This window comes from Pleurodeles waltl, chromosome 4_1 (assembly GCF_031143425.1).
Source record: "Pleurodeles waltl isolate 20211129_DDA chromosome 4_1, aPleWal1.hap1.20221129, whole genome shotgun sequence".
NCBI lineage: Eukaryota > Metazoa > Chordata > Amphibia > Caudata > Salamandridae > Pleurodeles > Pleurodeles waltl.
In genome coordinates this window covers 136,035,559-136,059,230 of record NC_090442.1, presented here as the reverse complement: position 1 = coordinate 136,059,230, position 23,672 = coordinate 136,035,559, and the positions used below count along the sequence as shown (strand labels likewise).

Sequence of the window (23,672 nt, the reverse complement as noted above, 5' to 3'; positions counted from 1 at the left end):
GACAGACCTCGTTTCCAGAGAAAGCATGGTCAAAGTTAGCTATTAATTTGTTAGGGCCTTATGAAAGTATTGAGTTTGGAAAAATTTATACTTTGGTCATGATTGACTATTTTTCGAAATGGGTGAAGTTGAAATGGATTTCACAATCCAATATGGAAAATGTTATGGATTTTCTTCAAGACACCTTCAGATGAGAGGGTTTTCCTGATTCTATTGTTTCCGATAATGGAACACAATTTAACCTCCAGCAAAATAGTGAATTATTTTAAACATGTACGTATTCAACATATTAAAACTGCTTTATAATCACCAAACATGAATGGTTTGGTGGAAAGATTTAACAAAACATTGGGGGAAGGCATTCAGTTAGCTATTAGAGCGCGTATTGATGTTAAAAAAACATGTGGCAAACTTACTGTGGTCATATCATTGCTTGACATAATGTACAAACAACTTTTCTCCCTTCGTGTTGCTTAAAGGAAGGAAACCAAGACAGAAATTAAATCCTAGTTGGTTATTCTCTAACAGGAAGACATGTTATTTAAAAAAAAATTATGACACTGTCTAAAGTAATGCAGAAAGGAAGATAACAAAAAGTCAAAAATTGGTTGTTTCTAAACAATTGAAGTTATGTATTGGAGATAAAGTCAAACTTATATTGCCTGGTCATCTACAGAAAGGGAGTTCCAATTTTTTTGAAATATAGACAATTGTTAAAATTGGGAACATGTCTGCCCTATTTAGCGAACAACACATGGTGGAGTATTAGTAGATTTTCTAAGATGAATACAGATAATAAAGTTACTAATGTGAGTGATGAACCAGATTTTTCTAGAGAGTCAGTTGAGAAAAATAATACTGACAATGACAACAATGAGGAAATTTCGACAGAAGGTGCTGGTTTCAACAGGAATGGTTGAAAGAAAAACAAACACTGGGTTGCCAAAAACATTTGATGATTTTGTTATGGACTGTATTATACTTTATTTTACTTTTGTATAAGGAAGGGAGGTATGAGGCAGGTTCATAGTTATGGTGTTTGGCATTTTTTTCTTCATCGTTCTACATCCTACTTCTAAGTTTGTAATAAAAACTTCCCTCGGGATAGCATCCATCAAAGATGTTTTTCAGCAGAATATCATAGTATCCATTGGGTAGAGGATGTATCGCAGCGGTCAGAGCGACCGCTCGGGAGCTGGAGATCTGGGTTTGAGCCTCTGCATTGGTGCAACGTCCTGTGATTCTGGGCAAATCAGTTAATCTCCCGTGCCCATGGACAGCACCTGCATACATTCATGGGTGATAAGCTGCGCTATGTAAATCTACACACTACATTACCTTACATAGGACCCATCCTCTAGTATCATCCTAGAGCTCCAGGGTGTATCGTCAGTGAGGAGGGACCCCTTAGACACTCTCTGTTTATCAGAAAGTCTACGGGCATGCACATCATCATAAAGAATTTGCCAAACATCTGGGCGAGTCCTACAGGGCCAATTAGTAGGTTTCACCATCTAAGAGTTGAGATCTTCTAGTGTCTGGAAATCAAAAGTCTAATAAGCAAAAATACTTTTAAGTGGAGCATAATGCATTTAAAAAACAGAAATGCTAGGGTAAAAAATGTTTTGGTCTCTTTATCGATCAACAGAAAAACATATTAGGTGGAAACAGTAACAAAGAAACAACTATGGATATTCCAGTCTCAAGTAGTACTCGGTGCACAACCAATCAGGAAAAAAATCTCGAATGAGTGATAGAATAGCTTATAAACTACTATCAGGACTTACTCTCTGTGGTTGTCGTGGTAACTGGAGACTCCCACAAGGTATCTTCCAGCGGGCACTTGCCAATTAAAATATGCATCAAAGTCATTGACATAATTTGTCCACTGGCAATTATTGGTTGCGTCCGAGTTCTGAGTGCAGCAGTAAATCCTCCACCTAGGAAAACAATATAATAAAGTTGTGAATATTAGGAAATTCAAAAATGATTAAGGGGTCATGTCAAGAGGCGAGAGGAAGTAGGAGGGATGCTGAAGGACAGCATTAGGGGAAGGTAAGAGAGGGTCAAGAAAGTTAAAGGGCCTGATTTCCAATGGTGAACTTACACTTGTGTGTAAGTTTACTATTTTTTTGGTATTCAAAAACTGTGAGTTTAATTTTACTGATAATAATTTTACGACTGGGAGACTTTACACTTATGTGGAGACTGTGCACATAAAAAGATAGGCTTGTCCTAACTTTTTATGTGCAGAGTCCTCGCCCGACTGCAGAGGATAAATGAATATTTGTATGTATTTATTTTACTATTTGATTTGGTACTGCCTAACTATATTGCTAGATGGGAAATAGGTTGATTTAGCAGGGTTGGTTTCATGCAAAAATGAAACTGTGGAAACAGATTAGATTGAGTGTAGCAGTGTACACCTTTTATGTAGAAACAGGTCTAAAAGTTGTTTCTGTTAGTGACTGTGTGGTATGTGTGAAAGCTTAGGATATTTGCATTAGCTTGCTGTCAGAATGGCTAAGATTACCCTTCTATGCATCTTATCAGTGGGAATGGTAATATCAGATGTTGCAGTGGTTCTGCTTTATTTGATGCAGCTATCTATGCAGCATTTAACAAAGTCATAACAACCATCTTATTCATTAAAACGCCAGAAGGGACTATAGGGAGAAGCATCATGTAGAAGTGCAAGAGAAACAGATGACCATCATGTTGTATATTGTTTTCAATTACTGTATCACAAAGCCATCGGCTAGAATGGTTGGTGTGTGTTTAGAAGGGAATCTGGCATCACTGTAGGAATGTTCATGGCATCAAGAAAGAGGGAATGGATGAACCTGGGCAGCAAGTAGTCAGTGGGAAAGGATGGGTTTTGTGTGGAGCTGTGTCACTGAGGATAGTTGTGTTTTATGTGGTAGTGGATTCCTTGGAATAATCAGGTTTGTAGTGGCAACACTCTGAAAGAAGAGGAAAATTTAGTGTGGGTGTGGTTAGAGTGGGTCTTCACCAGCCGGTTGGTGGCAATGGTTTGAGTTTGAGTGCCAATGGTGTATGTGAATAGGGAGTTTAACATGGCAGTAGGCTTATGCTTGGTCTGGAATGAAAATGGCAATAGGAACAGTTTATTTTATAAAGGCTGTGATTGTTCATAGGTTTCATGTGGCAGTAGATTGGTGGCAATGGCTTAAAGATTTGTTGTCATAGCTGAGTTGCATGTCAACACTTGCTTTCTAATCTTTGGGTGGTATTACCTCCTGTCCTCATGCTTGTTGTGATGGTAGCTATCAAAGCCGCTGATGACAGATCCAAAAGGGCAGGTGTAGGAGAACTCCTCATCAAAGTTGTTCACATAGGGGCTCCATTGACATGTTACTGATGCACTGAAGGTGTTCTTGCAAGTGAAATCCCACAGCCGGTCCTCATGCTTGTTGTGATGTTGACTATGAAGAAAATGAAACATGGGTCAGTTAAACACTCCTCACTGAGAAGTTTCTACTAATAAGTGACTAAGGTATGAGTATGGAACATTTTTTAGATCATTGTTTATTAGTTTTATGACTGTGAACTGTACAATGTTCTGTATTGAGTGGTGCTCTTACACTGCACAACTTATTAAGCACATCAGTTAGATTACAGTAGGAACCGACCAACACACTTAAAAAATATATTAAACGTGGTCCATTGATTAGGTCAGTGGTTCCCAAACTTTTTTGACCCCCGGCTCCCTTGACCTATTGGTCGTTGGCCGCAGCTCCCCATTATGCTACTTTTTTGGCAGATGGAGGGATGTAATCCCAGCCTTGGGAGTACTTCCATTTTTCTCCCTGGAAATAATTCAGATGAAGCTGATGAAGGTATTATGGTCATAGAACAAAATATAAACATAACAGTTCTTTAATAAAAAACCTTTAGTTGGTTAAGTCAGAAACAATACAGGGGAAACTCTTCAACACTGGGGTCTGCATATGGAATCTTGGGTGTCCAAAATACTAGAGAAATTCCATTGGTGGACTTCTTTAAGTTAGCACTTTCTTCATAAATCAGGGGATTCTTCTTAACCATCTACCGCCAAATTAGGCCCCTGGATGACAACATTTTAACTTGCTCTAAGCGCTCTACTCATACCAATTAAACCACATCAGTAAACAGTACGCTTCGGTGCAGAATTACACAAAGGAGACTGTCTGCTTAAAAAAGATTGTGTTATTACAGCAGACAATCATGCATCAGACACTTACACATTCACCAACTACAACGTTCTTCAAAGGTCTCTGGTCACAAAACGCACAGCCTTTTTTACATTTTCATAGTTTTTTTAAAGCTCCCACTACAAAAGATCTTCCCACACAGATCCTTCCTGCCATGAAAATGCTGAGAATGCTTCAGCACTCCCTGCACCCGCCAATACTGGTCTAGGCCTCTGCTCAGTATCCAACGTGCAGAAACCAAGGAGCACCAAGCTTGGGTCGGCAGTGACTCCCAGTCAACAATTACTCTAGACCGTACGGTATTTCAAAACAGATTTCCGCTGTCCTTTAACAGACAGTGTTGGCCCGGGGGTATATACTGAATACGCATACCCGGTGGCTCACACACTACAGCAGAAGCCATGCCTCTTCCAGGCAGCACACTGTCGAAAAGCATGCTGGGGCCACCGTGTCGGTGCACGGAGGAGGAGAGCATGCGCTGGTGTCCGCCGTGCTCCTGGAATAACTTCAGGAGCGTTTTGTGCACCGCTGAGGCACACAATCTGAGTGGGGCCGCCATCTTTTAGAAACACTGCGCTAGAAACAGAAAAGGGATGACTGGATGAGTCTAATCATGTTGTATGATAAAGCATGAGCAATGGTTTGCTGTGTGCTCAGGGTGCCCCTGTTTTTTTTTTGCTGGCGCACCAGGGTGCCACGGTGCACAGTTTGGGACCCACTGGGTTAGGTATATATCTATTTGTGGTTGTTATGTAGGACCTCCTCCCACCAGGACAGTAAGTCGGGTGGGTGTCTCCATGTACAAATCACGGGGTCCTGAATGTTACTGTCTTTTATCAGTGCAATGCACTAGCTAGTATGTGGCAACATGTTTCCCAAACTGCACACTTTAATTACAGCTATGGCCTAGCATCTATTCCAGATACTCATGGAGCCTGTCATCGTTCTTGTTGGTTAAGGCTAGCAAGATGTTGTGTCGGATTCCACTCTGCCCTTTGTTTGTGTTTGCAGTGTAGAGAGTGCATCGTTTTCAGCAATTGTCCATCTCTGTAGATCAGCCATAGATGTATAAGAGGTGCAATTGATGCCTTCCAAGATATAAATATTCTCCTCTTAGCAAGGACAAATGCAAGGTCGATAAATGGCTTTGCACGGCTGTAATTCTTAGATCTGAACAAGTGTCTGAATGAGCAGGATTGAAGTTACATGTCTGATATCAGGGGCTCTATTTTATTCCAGTATTCACTAATCAAGGGACAGTCCAACAGGTGGGTATTGGGCTGCTGGGCAGAGATCTGCAGCTCCATTATACATCCTTCATGTGCACTTGGGGGAGAGGGAGGCTTGGAGCAGGTAATTCGTTTGAATAAAATTGAAGCTTGGGTTCTAGGAACGTTTTTGGTATATTGTAGAGGTTTCACCCAGTCTAGTAGGAGTTTGCAGATATTTGTTTCCCACATTTCTTTTCATTTTGTGATCTTTGCATAGTAGAGCTGCAGCAAAGAACATGGTATCAGGGATACTGGTGGTCTGCCCTCCCCTTATTTGAATATTAGCAGCAGAAGGTTAGAGGTTCATGCTTTTTTGTTTTATACTCATGCCAAAGAAGCAACTCCCACAAGAGATCTGTATGACCCGCTCTGTTCTGAAACCAAACCTTTCTCTTTGGTTAAACTTACTTTTGATGGTACAGGTTGCCTCTAGCTATGAATCCTGCAGTGCTCTGCTAGTGCCTACCTCACAGTCACAGGTTCATGTTTTTGTGGTAGGTACTATATCAGGGTTTCCAGTAGGTATAGTGGGTGAGTGCCCATGAGTTTCACACAGTTCTGCCAGCAAATCTACCTTAGCCAGGTGGGAGTCAATCTACTATTATTCAGCAAAGCCAGGTATGCAGGAATGTAGCTTCAGATAGGTGGATGGGGTGTGATACTCTCAAATAAATGCATTCTTGGCTTAGTAGTAGACTCTAGTGGCCCTGAGTTGGGTCCGCTATGTCTGAGTTGTTGTTCCTCCTTGTTATGATTTCACTATGAGGTTAGCTTGTAATTTTTGGGATCAGGAACTTAAATATATATAGAGAGGATGGTGCTATATATGCAAAAGAGTAGCACCTCTGCACCCATAGAAGTACTCCTTGAGAGGGTCCAAATTTACTACTGTTTGGAATTCACAAACATTGGCAGTAGTAGGCATGGAAAGCTCCACCAATTTCATGTTTCCAGGCGTACTTCTGGCAATCACCCAAAAGGTAATGGGACAAATGCTTGCAAATAGCCTAACCACTGCAATGTCTCGGGGTAGCTTTCCATACCATAGTTTTCCACCCAGTGTGCCACTCTAGACAGAGGGCTTGATTTAGTGTTTGACAGAGAAATGGGAGAAAGGTAACTATAGGATTTTTATGTCTGCCACCCTGCCTTTACTCTGCCCAAAAAAATGTAGGGCCTGATTTAAGAAAAGTGGCGCTGCACCCCATTCAACACCACCTTTCTCGAGCCCCTTGGTGCCCCCCCTAACGCAACCATGTGTGCACCATAGCTAAGATATGGCGCACCAAGGCGGTAGTTAGGGGAACTTTGATGCTAGTTTGGAGCTTTGCAGGACTAACGTCAAAAATGTTGATGCTAATCCTGCAAAGCCCATTGAGGCCCATTATGAATAATGGTGTGCCTCCTTTTAACGCCTGCTCTGAGCAGGAATTAAAAGTGCTAAAAAAATGCACAATTTTTTCAGTAGCCCTAAAGCGGGAACACCCCCTTTGCATACATTATTCCTGGCGCAGGCATAATGTAACGCAGTGGGTTACAAAGTGGCGCAACGCATGCATTGTGCCATTTTGCAGATTTGGCGCTGCACTTTTGGCCTCATTGGACCAAATTAGCGTAAACAAAAATGGCGTTAATGTGGCACAAGGAGGCGCTAGGGGCTCTTAAGTCTGCCCCTTAGAATGTTTGCTGGTCTGATGCACATCTCCATACATTGGCAAGAACCGTCGTCATGATGGTTACTGCCAATGTAAAAAAGGTTTTGTAGGTGACTCTGTCAAACATGATAGCTGCCCATCACAATTCGTCAAAGTTCTGTATTTTTTTTAAAACAAACTCCCTACGTAGGAGTTTTAAAAAAAATACTAAAAAAATAACCCCCACACCATGGAAGAGTTCTCCCATCAAGTGTGGGTCATTTTTCTTTTTTTAACTCCCTCTCACTGCCAGGAAATACCGGATGTGGTGGACAGTAAAATAAAAGGCATTTGACCGTCTACTTTAAATACTGCAGACAGTCAGATGGCTTACCTCCAGCTATGCCTCTGTGCCTACTCTGTCTGGCAGTCAGAGGAAGTTTTCCATCAATGGAGTAAATTTTACCTTATCAGTGTAAAACTTGTTGCTTGTCTGAATTGCAATCGGACAGACGGACCAAGAATTTGGACAGCAAGGTACTCTGTTGTTTTTGCAACTGAGTACCTGTCTCTCAAACTCCAAATCTGCCTCAGTGGCCCACTTAATGCAAATCAGTACTGACCCTGCTCCTCATGGGAACAGTCAATACCAAACTTTGGTCATCTACCGATTTACCTTGTGGCCCACTGCTTTTTTTAATTGGTAAATTTGAGATTCACACCCACAATTCTCATTGACTAAGCTACATCCCTTCTGCTGTGTATTCCAGTGGCAGCCGCTAATTTTAGGAGGGAGGGGTCGGGCAGAACACTAACGCTCATTCATTCACACACGCACACACATCCATTCACAACACTCATCAACATTCAAACCTATACGCGTACACCAAACATTAAAAAAAAAACACACACACACATATACATACATACATACATACATATATAAATATATTCAGCCTCGGAGGTCCCAGGAGGGTTGGGACTTAGGTCAGCCAGTGAGGGAAGGCAGCAGTCCCAACTTAGTCACAGAGTGGGATGGGTCAGTGACACTTCTGACCCCACCCCACTCTGTGACAAGGTGACATTGATTGACACTCACCCTGGGCGCTTCAGGGCTTAAACCTGAAGCACCCAGGTCGAAGTCAATGGGTGACGCTTCCCCTCATCACCGAGGGGAAGGGCCTTGAGGCACCTTTGCTGAGCGAAGGAGGTCACGCCCATCGGAACTGTGACCTCTTCAGCCCACCAAAGTTCAGCTCAGACAGCCAGGAGTCTGCACAAATCGCGCATGTCTCACTCCTGGCTGCCTGAGCTGAACATTAAGAGTGCCTGTCTTTGCTCAGCCTGACCGGCACTCTTCATGAGGTGCCAAAGGTTGGGGGGCGTGGCCCCTCCGCCCTAAAGGATGGGCCGCATCTGGTGTGTTCACCGCTAGCCTCATTTCAGGGTTCCGCTTTCCTCCCTTTCACCCTATGTGAACCATCTCATGGGTCACTGCAAGTGAGCTGAAACTTAATATACTGCGTAGTTTGGAGTTTTCAGTCCTCCCTTGTCAAGTGATAGTTGTAGTTTGTGGGCACCCCTTACCTCATATCAGGTCAGACAGCATTGCATGCAGCTCTGCAAAGAACGTTCCATGGATAATGAGTGTCCATGCCACAAAAAAGTATGATAATCTGGACAGCATGACCATTTTAGAGAGAGCCACTCTAGACAGAGGGAGGAACAGTGTGTACCACAATTAAATGTGCGTGCTCTGCTTCTGTTGCCATCCATCAGTTTATGGTTGCTATGGTAGACCCTATAGTGTTCACAATTTTTATCAATATGTTATGAATATGTACCAATACCTTGGAACCTGTGGTGTGAGCGCAAAATGAGGACCAAAGAATGTGATGTCATCTGTGCTGACACCAATAATAATAGCTTTCGTGCCTTCAGTGATGTCACATATGAGGTAATGAGGAATGCCTTTGGAGGACGTCAGGGCTGCTCACCATAGCTGGTGAATTTCAGTAAGTTTTGGGTGTTGAATCGCATCCATAACATTCCTTCAGCTGTGAATGACTAAAGCAATATACATTCTTGTGTGAGCAAGCGCTCCAAGCCTTGTATCTCACCAGATTCTACGCCTAGGTCAGAACCAATGATTGTTGGTACTCAGTGTTGTGGGGGTCAATACTTATCTTCCTTTCGTTGAAAAATCCTCATTGGCCTCAGTAGCCTTTGGTGCCAAAGATGACAATACCAATCATGATACTGAATTTCCGCTGGGCACCAATAGTGCCATATGAATGATGAAGTGAGAGAGAATGTTGAAGATCTATAATCGTGAGCAGCAATGTTTACATGGGTTTACCAGTCTTAGCTGAAGTAACTGAGGAAGAGGGAGGATTTCACCAACATACTTAGAAATAACAAAGCCATTGCTTTCTGCTCTTGAGCATCAGTGGACGAAAAATTAGAAGAGAAGGCCCGCATTTGAAAGGTTCACAAGCAGAGACAAAGCATCTACTGAAAGCACCGTAGAAACCTTATAACTGGTCTTTCTAGCAACTGTTGAATCTCCTTTCTTACATGTGTGGTACACAGAGGTGCCAAGTGATAAGAAACAAACAAGGATGTGAAACTGCAAGGTTCCTGCATTATGAGCACAGAGGTTGAAAGAGCAAAGCTTGTGTATCTTGAAACTATCAAACAAACACCATCTTAACTTAAGACCCTGCAGGTTTCCATAGCAAAGGGTTCAAACCCAATGGCCAACAAGGGAAAGGGGTGACCTTGAGTCAATAAAGCAGATGAGCTGGTGATAGAAAGGTCACTTATAGAGCTTTTAGAGAAAGGGAAGGAAAACGATAAAAAGGTGACAACTGACATCATAGGGAGAACATGGCACAGATTTACTAAGGCTTGCAGCAGCACAAAGCCACAAAGTGGTGCAGGGTATTTATTTCTGGTAAGTAATACAAAAGGTGTTTTGTGCTGGAAGCCTGCCTTTTTCTCAGCACATAAATGCTGTACTGTGCTACACTGTGTTGGTTTTCGGCAAGGAGGCATTACTGGGCCAGCTTTTAATACAAACTTAGATCCACTAAGACAGCCAGACCAGGTTTTGTGTTGAGAACTAACAACGACTTGAAGGAAGTTTTAACAAGGAGAAATGGGTTTATTTCTTCCAAAAACAACTGATTGTATGTGTCCTGCGGTGCATCTCACATACCCTGTCCGTGGGATCCTTCTCTGTTTGTCTAGACATATGAATTTGTACTGGAAGGATAGGCTAGAAAAAGCACACTCACCTCTGTACCACGGTGCTAGGCGGCGCTATGTGCCAAGCACCAAAGCATGAAATGACAGCAGCAGCAGGCCAGTCTTAGTAGAATATGGTTGCTGCGCTTCGTTGGGTAAAATATTAGTAAACCTAGGACCAGGGGCGGCTTCTCCATTAGGGCAGAGCCCCCGCCAACAGTGGCAGCTGCAAAACCTTTATAAGCAAATTATAATAAACTGTGTTTATTATCGTTTTCTTGTAAAGGGGCAGGAACAGGGGGTGACGGGCAGTGAGGGGGAATGCTGAGCATTCCCCCTCAGTGTGCTTGTATGTATGACTGGCCTCTTCGGGCCGGCCAAGCAAACATGCGCAGAAAGCTCTCTCCAGCCCTGTTCTGTGTTGTGGTGCTGGAGAGAGCCTGCACAGGCTCCCAGTCTGCCTGGGAACACCCTGGCTGGGCGCTTCGAGACAATCCTGACGCTGCTCTGACCAGCGTCAGCATTGGCCGCAGGGCAGGTTGGGAGCCTGTGCCTGCAGTAGAAGAGCAGCGGAGAGGTGTCAGCGGCGGTGGCAATCGAGGTAAGTGGTTTTAAAAAAAATTATAATTTAATGTTTATTCCCCCCACCCCGCTCCCTGAGCGCCGCCCGCCTCTTCCGTGCGCCGCAAGCCGCGCCTGCCTGGGACGTGGTTTCTTCAAAGGCAAACAAGAAGAAACCTTGGGCAACATGGCAGAAAATAAGCCAGAGATAAGGCAGGGATGAAACAACAATCAGGGGAACAATGCAGAGTGCCTGTGCCGTAGTTTACTGCAATGTCAATAATGATATCAATAATGAACATATAGTGGTCATACCTTATAATTGAGTTGATTGAATCCTGATTTGAGCAGGTAAATAAGAGTGGCTGATCGTAGTCATTCACCCATCGGGGGCTCAATGTATCTTCGGTCTCCCCTAGATAAAATGAAAAGAAAGTTACTACACTAAGCGCCAAGGAATTTTGCATTTTGCCTTTGTAGGTGTTGAAGGCAGCCGTATTCCCTGACCAATTAGTCATCAGCCTTGTGTCTATACCCCATGCACCCTGCAAACGAGGCAGAAGAGCTGCACTGATCAGCATGAGGCGATTCATTTTTTAGACATTAAGAGGCTGATGCCAAAGGGATGTGTGTATGTCTTAGGAAACAGTTTTTACGACCTATTCCTGTACCTTGCCAGCGGGCAATATTATATATTATTATGTAAGCAACCTCTCCTCCTGTCGCTTCGTTCATTTCCTGGTCCAATAGCATTATGTATAAAACCTCTCCTCCTCTCCATGCACCCTTCCCATCAGCATCTCACTGCCTTCAAGACTCAATATTAGCAGCCAATCTTCTACTTTGCTGCTTTTCTGGGCATAGTTTGATGGATGAGGATGTCTTGGTACCCAAATTGAATTACTGGTCAAGAACTACATTTTCCACAGGGAACACTCTGTAGCACGTGCATCCACTGAATGGAGTATGTGATGCTCCATTGGCCTTTACAGCTCAGAGAAAGAATAGTGTATACAACCACCTCCTTTGACCGTCACAGAGGATTCATCAATGTGAAAAAAGTGACTTTTGCCTACACAAAACCTTTCTCGTTAAGATCATAGCAGGAGTAGCTGCCCCTCTGAGTCGGAAGGGGCCATATCCCTACTTAGTAGAGCTCTTTGGTATCTATTCGAAAAAGGGGCAGCTCCAGTGCTTCTAGAACAATGCAACAAATTTTATCACAAGCAGTGGTGCTGGAACAATTTTCAGAGTGGGGTTGCTGCCATCAATGTTAGATCACAGAAGTCACAGGGAATGTGAAAAATCCATGAGTTACACAAAGAACAAGTGTAGCAAAAGAACCACACCCATTCAGCATGAGAGTAGCAGAGGTGTAGTATATTTTGGAGCACACTGCCGCACATATATCACTAAGGCATGGTGTGGTAGTGTGTTTAAAGACAGCACATGTTCCATTGTAATGGGCACTAAATCTTCATAGACACAGTTTTACTAATAAAACTACATATCACACAAATGCTAATGTGTGGAAAACTGGTCTCTGTGAATATTTATAATTTGCGATTCACCAACTGTGTTAATTTGTATTAATCCTATTAAAAGCATTGTTTTTATTGTGCTTCAGAATTAAAAATGTGCCTCGTGCTTTCTTGCTGTTGATATTTTGAAATACGTGTACAGTTTGTTTAAATGTTGTGGTGTGTTAGAATAAACTGCAATTCTACAATCTTCCCTTTCTTACTCCCTTTGCCCCAGCAAGATTGGCACAAATTTCACTTAGAGAAAATCCCCCACAAATAATAAGCAGCAATTCATCAGAAGACCTAGGGGCATATTTATGAAAAATGCTGCACAACTTCTCTAGCGCAGTTGTGTGTCAAAATTTGTAACGCCTCATAACGACTTTTATTAGCGCCATGTGTGCGCCATATTTATAAAATGGTACACCATGGAGCTAAGAGAAGGCTAGCCTAAACAAAATGACGCTAACCTTTGTGACAGGTCAAAAAAATGATACTAATGCTGTAAAAGTGGCGCTATCATGATTTGCGGCACGGTCTTTGATGCTATTCGTGCTAGTGCTATTTTTTATTTAAAAGCGTTTAAAAAAAGCCTGCAAAAATGCCAAACAGAAGCCACAAGGACACAAGATGGAGAATGCAGGATAGGCGAGATCCCAGAGAGATCCCAATCAGCCCAGTACAAACTAGGATGGACAGACAGACTCACAGGAGAAGGGGAAAAGAAAGAGGAAGTGTTTCTTCAGTGAGGAGGAGAATAACATCTTGGTCAGAGAGTTGATGGAGCACCAACACTAGCTCCTTGTCACCTCTGAATTGCCAATAGGTAGGAAGGAGGCCATTTGCTTGTCAATAGCTGATAAAGTCAACAGTGTGGCAGAGGTGAAGAGGACTGTGACCGATTGTAAGAAGCGCTGGCATGATTGCAAGTGCAGAACTAAAGAAAAACTGTCCAGCAACCAAAAGGCAGCACTGCAGACTGAAGGTGGAAGTCCGGCACACTAGGAGCAGCTAGATGAGCTGGAGGAGATGGTGGCAGTGGTTATCCCAGAGGAGTTGGTCATCGGAGTCCCAGGACAGGACAGTGCAGCGTTTCAAGAACTACCACAAATGCAGACTGAGTTGCAGTGGGGGGCAATCTGGTAATTAATAAATGGCAGAAGGGGAGACACAAAGGACCCATTGTATGCATGCAAAATTGTTCCATGGGGCACAATAATTGCTAAACATTTGTATTGGGTACTCACCCACCCCCATATGCACAGACCTTTTCTGAACCCTCACATCACTCCCTTCACTGTGGCAACTGTACCATCTGCCCACGTGTAACTCTCATTGGGCAACATGTACATGGCCTGTTGCACAAGATGGGCTAGCAAGAACTGGGATATGCCTCCCAACACCATTGGGAATGGGCACAAATGTGATAATACACCATATATGGGGCATGTCTGTGATCAGCATCTGCCTTGCTTTATAAGTAACTGTCATGTCACCATGCTGCAAGGGTGCCTGTGTAGTGGGGATGGTTGATGTTGTGCCCTAAGGAACAGCTTCTTGCATAACATCAGCTACAAGTGGTCTTACCATATTTACAAGGCCTTAGCGCAACACCATCATCATTTTAATGTTTGATGCTAATGTGCCATTAAGGTGCCCATTCCCCTTTTGCCATATGGACAAAGTTGCACAATGCATGTATAGCTCCACTTTGTAAATCCTTGCACCACAATATGCCTGTGCCAGATATGATGTATGCGAGGGGGACGATCCTACGCAGGGAAGGCAGAACAAATTGGGCAATTAATTCTTAAATATTTCTCTGTGTGATCTTTTGATTTTATTTGTAAGGCCTGCCAAAGGCAGACATTCAAGTGACGCACCCACTGTAATCAATAGATCTCCCTGTGCTTTTCTGCACTAGAGCCATAATTTATGGTGCTAATGCAGTGAAGCATTACAATAGTGCCATAACTCATGAGGCTACTGTGGAAAATGTCTTCCATGGTGCACTGTATTGTAAGTATGGTGCTACCATGTTGCCCTTAGATGTGGCAAGGGGGGGCGCAAGAAAAGTGTTGCATCGGGTTTGATGCACCATTGTCATGTACATTGTGACCTATGCGTGATGCACACTGCAGCACACATTGAACAACTACATTCACAGGACAGACAAAGATCTCAGACACCCTCTTGTCACTCCTTCACCATCCTTGGGTTGTTGGACAAAACTGAAGCAAACCCAGATGTGACAAATTTGGAAGGCATCAGAAGCTGGGAGGGTTACACATGTGTTGCATGGGAATACCCCCAGCAATACACATGGAATGCCAACTACATAGAGTGCCAGGTGTGAGAGGGGTATATTATTACCAGGCCATGAGAAGGCATGCAAGGTGGGTGTAACAGTCTGGGAAATGGGGACTGGTAGATTGTGCCAATAGAGCATAACTAAAAATAATGATCTGGTGGCACAGTGTGCTACTAGGGGCCCATAAATTAGGTCTTTATGTGTGGCTCTGCACCATGTCACTAAGGCACCAGGATCTAGAACCTAATGACTTATGTCAACAGCTACTTCAGTCTAAGATTGACATTTCACTATCCCATTGCAGAGGATGATGCCTTACCTCCTTCCGAGCTGCCTGTCCTGGTTTTTTCTAATGAATTGGATGACCAGCTGCAGACCTTCAATGCCAACACTCTCCAGGACGTCCTGGGGGCCATCCGGACACCATTTCCAGTCGCAGGAAGGACACACAGCATTGCAGGGTCTCTACATGACCTACCTAACACACACTACCGGCCAGCTCAGCCACAGCCCTGGGCTCCCAGGAACCAGACATTATCTTCCAAAAAACAGCAGTAGGAGTCCAGCGTGAGCTGGCATAGTAGGTGTGGGATGTAATGAAGACCACGGAAGGCAGTCTAGAGGGAGTCCTTAGGTGCCTCAGTCTGAATAAGGACAACTCCGCTGCCATCAGAGACACCCACTCTCGGCTACGTGGACTCCAGCAGTCCCTGGCTAACATAGCTGCTGTCCTGAGGCAGAGGGTCGAACAAATCCCCTCCCAAAGTTGCACCAGTGTGATTGACAATAGGCTGGGGGCTAACCAAACTGTCCTGGAGTCAGTTTGGCTGGCTGACTACCACCATGATTTTGCTGCTGTGTTGAAAAACCAGTAGTTCCTCCTTGCTGCAATGATGCCTTTCATCTTTCCACATATGACAGCTGCAGAAACCTTTCAAACCTCATCCCTAGCCCCTGATGTGTGTATGACCCCTCAACTTCAACAAGAGCACCAACTATGGCACAGGAGGCACAGCACACATCAGAGGATGAAGATGTGGAAGGAACATCATCCACCTGAAAAACCACCCAGTCGTGGCACATGGACAGTATCTCCTTAGTTCTGTGCTTAAGATCATGCCAGTGTTGTAACAACTGGAAACGTCCCCTCTTCATTCTCCCACTGTTTGTTGACTTATCAGGCATGGACTGTCTTTGTGGCAAATCCCACCTACTGGCAATTTGAGCACCTCCTCACTGATGCACTCCTCTCATGGCATGTCTTCCCCACCTTGGACTTTGACTGAACATCCAATGGCTTGAGATCTCTCATGGGGTACATCATCAGAAACAAAACTTGCACACGTAAATATATTTACTAAAGTAACATTTGTGTTGATTGTGTGTCTGACACAGTAACTGTTTGAACTGTATGCATTGTGTGAAGCCAATACATGTTGCACCCAAACTCCAGTGCACACAAAAAACACAAACAAAATAACCCAAACTACCCCAACAAACTTATCTACCTCAGAAACAAACAGCCGACAATACACAGCAAATTACAGCACAAAATGACAAAAATTCAACAAAAAGGACTTTAGGGACACAACACAGACAGCACAAAAGACTCACAAAAGACCACTCCTCACACCTGAACCAGCACCACACAACCTCTCCCAAGTACAGACAAAAAGACTTTAAAGAGAAAGTGAAAGTAACTTCACTTTTCCATGTGTGCAGGAAAGAAGTTCAATTGCATCACTTCCTGGGCGTATGCGTCACCTTTGATATTATGTTTTGTTTCTCTTGACACATGATGGTCATTCATGTTTTTTTGAAGGACAGAGCATAACGTATTAACTTTGATGCGCAGATACAATGCATCATTTTTTGAATATGCAATGGTTGAAAATGACTCATGCATTGCATTTTTTTATGCAAACTGTGAAATGTGTTACTTTATGTATGTTGGTCTGTGGAATGCATGGGAGGAGTGATATTGAGTGCAAGAGTGCATGTGTATGATACAATTTCCCACATGCATATCTTCACATGTGTACACTGTGTGTACTGTGAGTGAACATATGTGAGGAAATTTGCATTGTTGGTCTTACACAATGCAGGTTTTACATTTCCACTGTTTGTTTCACAACACAGCTTCTGATAGCTGGCCCATGTGTGAAACAGGTTCCTGCACATGATACCCTTGACAACTGTATACCTAGGGATGCTGGTGACTTGGCCTGGTATATGATCCACTAACCCAGAACTATGTAAGTGCATCTGTGTGACAATCTATGATGTGTACCAAGATCCTGACATCATGATGTAATGCAACACATGTAAATTACAGTTCCCATTCCATGCACGATTTTGGATATGGCAGACTGACGTGTCATGGTTGGTATGTATGTGAAATGCTAATTAGTGGAATGTGTGCTTCATGTGTGATCAGTAATGCCTACTACAGTGGTGTGCTTAGGGATGTAACTTCTACAAACTTTGGAATCCTTCATAGGTAATTGCGCATCAGTGTTTAAAATGTTCCCCTACTTAGATACATGTATACTGTATCTAAATGTTCAGAGTTGTTTTTTCTCAAACACTGTGCCATATGTTGCATGTTTTCATCTGTCCATGTGCAAAGTTACAGGCCACACCAAGCCTGGCCCACCAAGGGGGACATGTGGGAATTAACTTAGTGTCAATTTTGTTAGCACAACACTTTTACTGTAAGATTACTCACCATGTAGTTTTGCAAGGACTTCCCTTTTAGCACACAATCTGCATGTCAGGCCTGCTGTCAAACAGAGATGGCAGGCCACTCATCAGAGCACCAGTGGCATTTTAAATGCCGTCACCGCCCTACTGGTGCTGGTGTAGGCCCAAGATCAAGGGGGCCCCCTCAGCACAGTTCACTGTGCATGGGTGGCAGGCTCCTGACTGTGTACAGAGTGGGTGGAACCACCTCTGGGGATTCTGTGGGAGGGGGGTTGGCATCCTGAAGTTTAATTTTGGCACCGCAGTGTACAGAAGGTGCAGAACTCTAACTGCCCAACTGAGGTCCCCTGCCCGAGTATGTACTGGGGAATTATAGGTTGTTGATGTCAACCTTGCCCTATTATGTACTAGGGACTTACAGGTTGTTGATGTTGGCTTTGCCCTATTATACACTGGGGACTTACAGGTTATTGATGTCAGCCTTGCCCTGTTATGTACTAGGGACTTACAGGTTGTTGATGTCGGCCTTGCCCTATTATGAACTAGGCACTTACAGGTTGTTTTTGTTGGACTTGCCTTATTTACTAGGGATTGACATAACTATGTTTTATTATTTGATATTTGTTCCTCTTATGCATTGCTAGGTCATTGGTAGATAGTGGAACAGGGTCATGTCTGCAAACCCGGGGTACAGATAGTTTCAGTTGCCACTTTTATCAGTCACACTTGTTTGTGTTGGCCAAGCACATAGGTGTAGTTGATGGCAATGTGACTGGGATATTTACTGTCCTACACAATGTGTGTGAATATGTGTCTGGACTTACATGGCTATGATGTTGTTTTGTACATTGAGTATTTGACAATGTATGATCATTCACACACATTGAACCCAGATTGTGTGATGTAGGCTTTTAGATCAACGTTGCTGGCACAGTTTCTGCAGATTTTTCTTGTTACTCATCTTCCTTATCCTAACTATCCTGTACTTCATGCATGTCATAGTAATTCATACTTGTGAACTTTACTAATGGACATTGCTTCTTCTACAGGCTAAGCAACATTTGCCATACCGTTTTCATTGTTTGCAAGATGAGGTGACTGATCCCCGCACATCTTTTAACACCAGCCACAGCACTTGTGTAGTCTCTGAGTCACCTCCACATATTGGCTGGCAAAGTTAAGTAGAGGAGTGTCTCAGCTGTCCGTCAACATTTTTTTGTTTGACATGAGCAGACACATACAGCTGCATTCACCATGCTTTGCTGCATGTACTATAAGTGTGTTTGGATTGTGTGAATACTCCTGACGACTATGAGTAGAACATGCATGTTTCAGCATGTCTGTGTCCTTGTTCAAACATACAGTTTGTCAAGGGTTTGTGACTTATTTTGACATTGTTTAAACATGCATGCAAGATACCAACTGGATAGAGTCTGGCAGACCAAGACATTCAGATGTTTTGTTCTCTGTATTTAACTCTCTATTAGTCATACATGTGAGTGCCACTAAGGGGTATGTTGTAAGTTGTCACCTGTGATTGTGTCATTCAGACATTGATTTGTTACATAGCAGACACTGACTTACTGTTGATGGTACTGACTACTCTTGTCCTACCTAGAAAATACATCTGAACAGCAGTCTTCACATGTTTTTTATGTGTGGCTGCTGTCAAATGTCAACCAGACACACTTGTACAACAGGCTATGCATGCATTTCACCCATACATTCATTTATTAGTGCATTGTGTGTAGTGGTTTGTTGTTCCTGAGTGTATTCCTATTTGTTTTCCAATTGTTGTGGCCTAGTCATGCTTTCCAAGATAGGGGTGAGTTGATAAAGTATGTGAAGGTGAAAAGAAATTCTCTAGGACAAATCTGTTTTGAAGTGTTTTATTTACACATTTGTGCTCAGTAAAGATTAAAGTACAGTCTCTAAGTGAAAACGTGTGCACAATTTTGTTCCTTCTGCATGCTTAAGCAGCAGAATTTTGTTCTTCCCCATCCTCCAGTCGTGCATCATTGTCTTCATTCTCCTCCCTGGGGACCTCGACCTGTTCCTCCCAGGAAACATTGGTGAGAACACAGATGTTGTGCAAAATTGCACAGACTAGTATTATTTTGCACACAAGGGGTGGGGCATGTAATAGTCTTCCTCCAGATAGATCTAGGCATCTGAACCTGGATTTCAGGATGCCAAATGTCCTCTCCACCACATTTCTGCTCCTTTTGTGTGTGTCAATGTAAGCCTTCTCCGCATCTGTATGTGGGTTTCCATATGAGGTCATGACCCATGGCTGGATGCTTTAACCTCGGTCTGTTGCAATGGAAGGGGAGAAACAGTGTCAGACTTGCATTTGTGTTTCTTTCTAACTGGCCTGGCACAGTATTTGTTATTGGAGTAGAGAATCTGACTTGCATCTGGCATTGTGTATGTTCCTGTTTGCATGCATGGTTGTATTTTTGTGTGGTGGAGCACTTTCCAGTCACGGGTTGAGCCTCAGGGGCATGGTGATTGGTGGATTTGTCTGGCATGACGGTTCACCCATGCGGGCTATGTGTGATATTGAAAATCATTGTCCCCTAGACCGATAACTTTTGATCTGCAATAGACCCATGTTGGGTATGTTTGTACCTATTTTGTGTGTTGTGTGCCATGAGGCGGATGTTATGCACTGTGTATTTCATGTGAACTCTCCCCCCCTTTGGACATGGTACACCTCCCTTGCACATGGAGTTGCTGACGCAATTTTGTGGCTAACATGCATGTGTGTATGTAGAGATCATGCAAAGTGTAGCATAGTAGCTTGAGATGTATTGCCATGTATGCAACAAGTCTACAAACACTTGTGGCACAGGACAGGGCATGAGGTGCCTTTCTACTCTGCCCTGCATCACCAGTAAAGGCCAACAATGTGCCATGTCTCCTTGCTATGTTGCATTTCTGACCTCTACCAGTGCACTGGCAGTAGTCCAGATGCCAAAGTCCATTGTAGGCATCCTTGTAGCATGGTAGAAAGATGACAACTTTGCAGGTTTGATTGTTTCTGTGCAGTAAGGTGTCCCTTCCTACACATGATCAATCAGTGATGGCAATTTCGTATTTCAATGTGTGCTGCACTATGCACCACACATGGGAAAAGCATACACAATGAGAATCAGGTATTTGCTTTGATAGGACAATGGTGATGCCACCCCTAGGGTGGCAATATTTAATGGTGCTGCTTCAGGTTTCAAGATTGTAGTCAATGTGGGGCAGTGCCCATATGCAGGTTGTTTGAAGGTGGCATGCCCCATGCAAAACCCATTGCTGACCACTTCCACTCTAAGTGATAGGTGTGAAGGGTCCATATTTTTCATGCAGCATCAGAACACATGTAGTAGCTTGACATTGCCTTTCAAATGCAGAGAGGGCATTGCTCCACCAGAGCATCACTAAAAGTGACAGCCCGCTGGTGCAAGGGACTTCTACATGTGGCCATATGTAAGGGTGATGTGCATTGAATGTGTGGAGTGATGCATGTTACATATGTGTTGTTCAACAGTCATCTGTGCTTCCCTGTCCATGTGTGTGGAGTGTGATGTATGTATTGTTTGTCCCACATGTTTTGTATGTTGTATGTGTGAAAGTCATATGTGGGCCTATTAGAAAGGTGTGTGCCAGAATACTGCTTCCAGGACAGGATTCATCCAAATCCACCCAGCCCTGAAAGTGTCAGTTGTTCTTTAGTTTATCAGTGACGTTCAGGGGTCTTCCTGTGACCTGGACTTCGTTGAGGGTACACACATCACAGAGAATGCATGTTTTGCATAAGAGCTGCCTACGGGGTCCTGAAAACAATTGAAGATAAAGAGGAATTGGAACTTGCCAGGAGTGGATACTAAATCATGACTTGTCATGTTATTGATACAAACACTATCACAAATAAAGTAAACAATCTTTATATCTGGCTTGGTACTGCATGGTCCAAGGTGCCTTGAAGCTGTTTGTGAGTGCTATACAAACTATACACTGTGTATCGAAGGTGTGTTCCCTAAAGCTGGTCCAGAGCAGTAAAAGCTAATTTTACATTTTAGCTTGTAATCTGTTTATGGTTAAGACTGAAATAACATCTCATATATCCACCGGTGGATGAAATAGGTAACCTTGGTTCACTTAACTGTCTAAGACAAACATGAGGCTCTCAAATTGTAATTATTTCATCCTAGAACTGTACTGTATATAGGATCGTTTTGCTATGAACTTTTGAACCTTCGGAAAGACAAATGAGAAATTTATAGCCTTAACTGAAAAAATAAAACAATATAATGTTACCTGTGGGTGCGTCCTGGAAGACATCGCTTTCTGCAAACGCCGCAGCTATGATCGACGCAAGAAGGATGACTGCCCTCATGGTGACCGGCAGAGTGACCGTGGGCAGGTTATTTCAAAAGACTAGACTGTTTTATTTACGAGGTTTTTCCCTCTGCCTCTTTTTCCTTCTTCAGTCCCCGTCCTCTTGCTTTTCTTTCCCTGCTTCCTGAATCTCGCGCCTTTTATAAGCCCCTCTCCCCCTACACTCCACAGCAGTACGTGACACGCTTGGCACGGGTAGATATTTATAAACTGAAGGTTTTTTGCTCACCAGCTCCGTATGGCGGATATCGTTCCACATCCTTGGGATTTTGTTGCAAACATTGACTTTGGAGCTTTGTTTCTCAGAAATCTTGATTCGGAACCTTATTTGCATTACACTTAAGGTGTAATCATTTGCTGATTGTAATGCTGTGTCTGGCCTTCACAGAAGCTTGCAAGGGTGTGCGCACAGGTGTTTTCATTTTCTTGGCAGTAAACCAAAGTGGTCGCTTCTTGTGGTGGCGGGACCAGCTCATATCCAGAGGGTTCAATTCCTTCACTCGCATTAACCGCATAACTGTATCGTGTTCCTGCAAATCCGACTACGTATGAACAGTTTTCATCAGTTACTTCTTCAATAATTGTTTGCTGTGGGAACACCATCAATGTACATTTATCATTTAAATCAGTCAAATTGCATTCACTGTGCAAAGTCATCTCAGCTTGTGCGGTTTCAGCATCTGCAAAGAAGATTCCATTGCAAACATAGCGTTCACTACTCGTGCACATAACTTTCCAAAGTTCATTTCACAGTTTTAAGAGCAGATGCTGTCAATTTCAAAACTGAAACTGAATATATTTATTCTTTCAACACTCTGAGGCCTCTAGCTGTTCTTATGAGCGTACCCTTAATATTTTTGTGTCTACCTCCTAATCTTTCTATCTGGAGTTGTGTGATGTTTGCATTTGAGCCATGGTTACCTCTGATATCAAATCTCTCTTTGACCTATTCTTTTTCTTGAGGGCCCTTGAGGAGAAAATAAGACTCACATTCATTTGCTCAATAACTATGCTCTGTGATGACAGCCTTAGCATATATATGTTTAGAACATTTGTTATAGAATTGCCCAATGCTATATGTGCTGACATGAACCTTACCAGGCCTAAGAGACACTCGGCTAGTTGCCCCACAACTCCTTTTGCAGGTCTCTGATTACATTAATTTCTGTGCAGGTTCTAAATACAGGTTCGCTTACACTTGTCTATTACTTTCTTGAAAGTACCATTAGCAACCAGAGCATTCATTTAATTTCTGTTTGACACTTGCAATACATTTTTCTAGGAACTATAGGAATTAATAATTAATATCTTCAAAACCAAAGCATGCTGTTCACTGAAGTGTGTCCTTCAGAAAAATACAATCTGTCCGACATGCAGGAAAAATAGTGTTTGTTACCTGGATCTGTCATCCCACTATTCCCCATAATTCCTGTACCAGAATAATTTGTTCCACTCCTCAACCCCCTGTTCAGTATAGTGACTCAAAAGCCTAGGCAGGCCACTAGAATTATGCGATTCTGCAGCAGCTGCATTTTCCGCATAATTATGGATTTGCCACCTAATCCATTATCTTCTGCATAATGTGGAGCGTTTACCATAACAAATTTGTTTCTAGCTCACATGTCAAAGGTTACTAAAAATGCAGGGACACGCTTTGCAACTCAGTGGATGGCCTTTTGTAAAAGTTAACTGGTCACCTCTCAATTGCCTACTGCTGTATTTGAGTGCTAAAGTGTTATTAATTACACTGAACCTTTGCCCAGATAGTGTTCACATGTATAAAACAGACAAAATAATGCAGTAAAATGGGCCTT

At 43.1% G+C, this 23,672-nt stretch overlaps 1 protein-coding gene across 1 annotated transcript in view; it reads right to left on the bottom strand.

Moving 5' to 3' along the window:
• Positions 1–21,994, bottom strand: part of LOC138288484 (hemagglutinin/amebocyte aggregation factor-like) — a 42,853-nt gene extending 20,859 nt beyond the window's left edge. Inside the window, exons 1-4 of the mRNA XM_069230040.1 lie at positions 21,778–21,994; positions 11,245–11,344; positions 3,258–3,446; positions 1,788–1,940 (exon numbers count right to left, since the gene is read on the bottom strand). Coding sequence (XP_069086141.1) covers positions 1,788–1,940; positions 3,258–3,446; positions 11,245–11,344; positions 21,778–21,856 — 521 coding nt within the window. The 5' untranslated portion in view covers positions 21,857–21,994. The remainder of the gene's footprint in view (positions 1–1,787; positions 1,941–3,257; positions 3,447–11,244; positions 11,345–21,777) is intronic.
• Between the last annotated feature and the right edge of the window lie 1,678 nt (positions 21,995–23,672).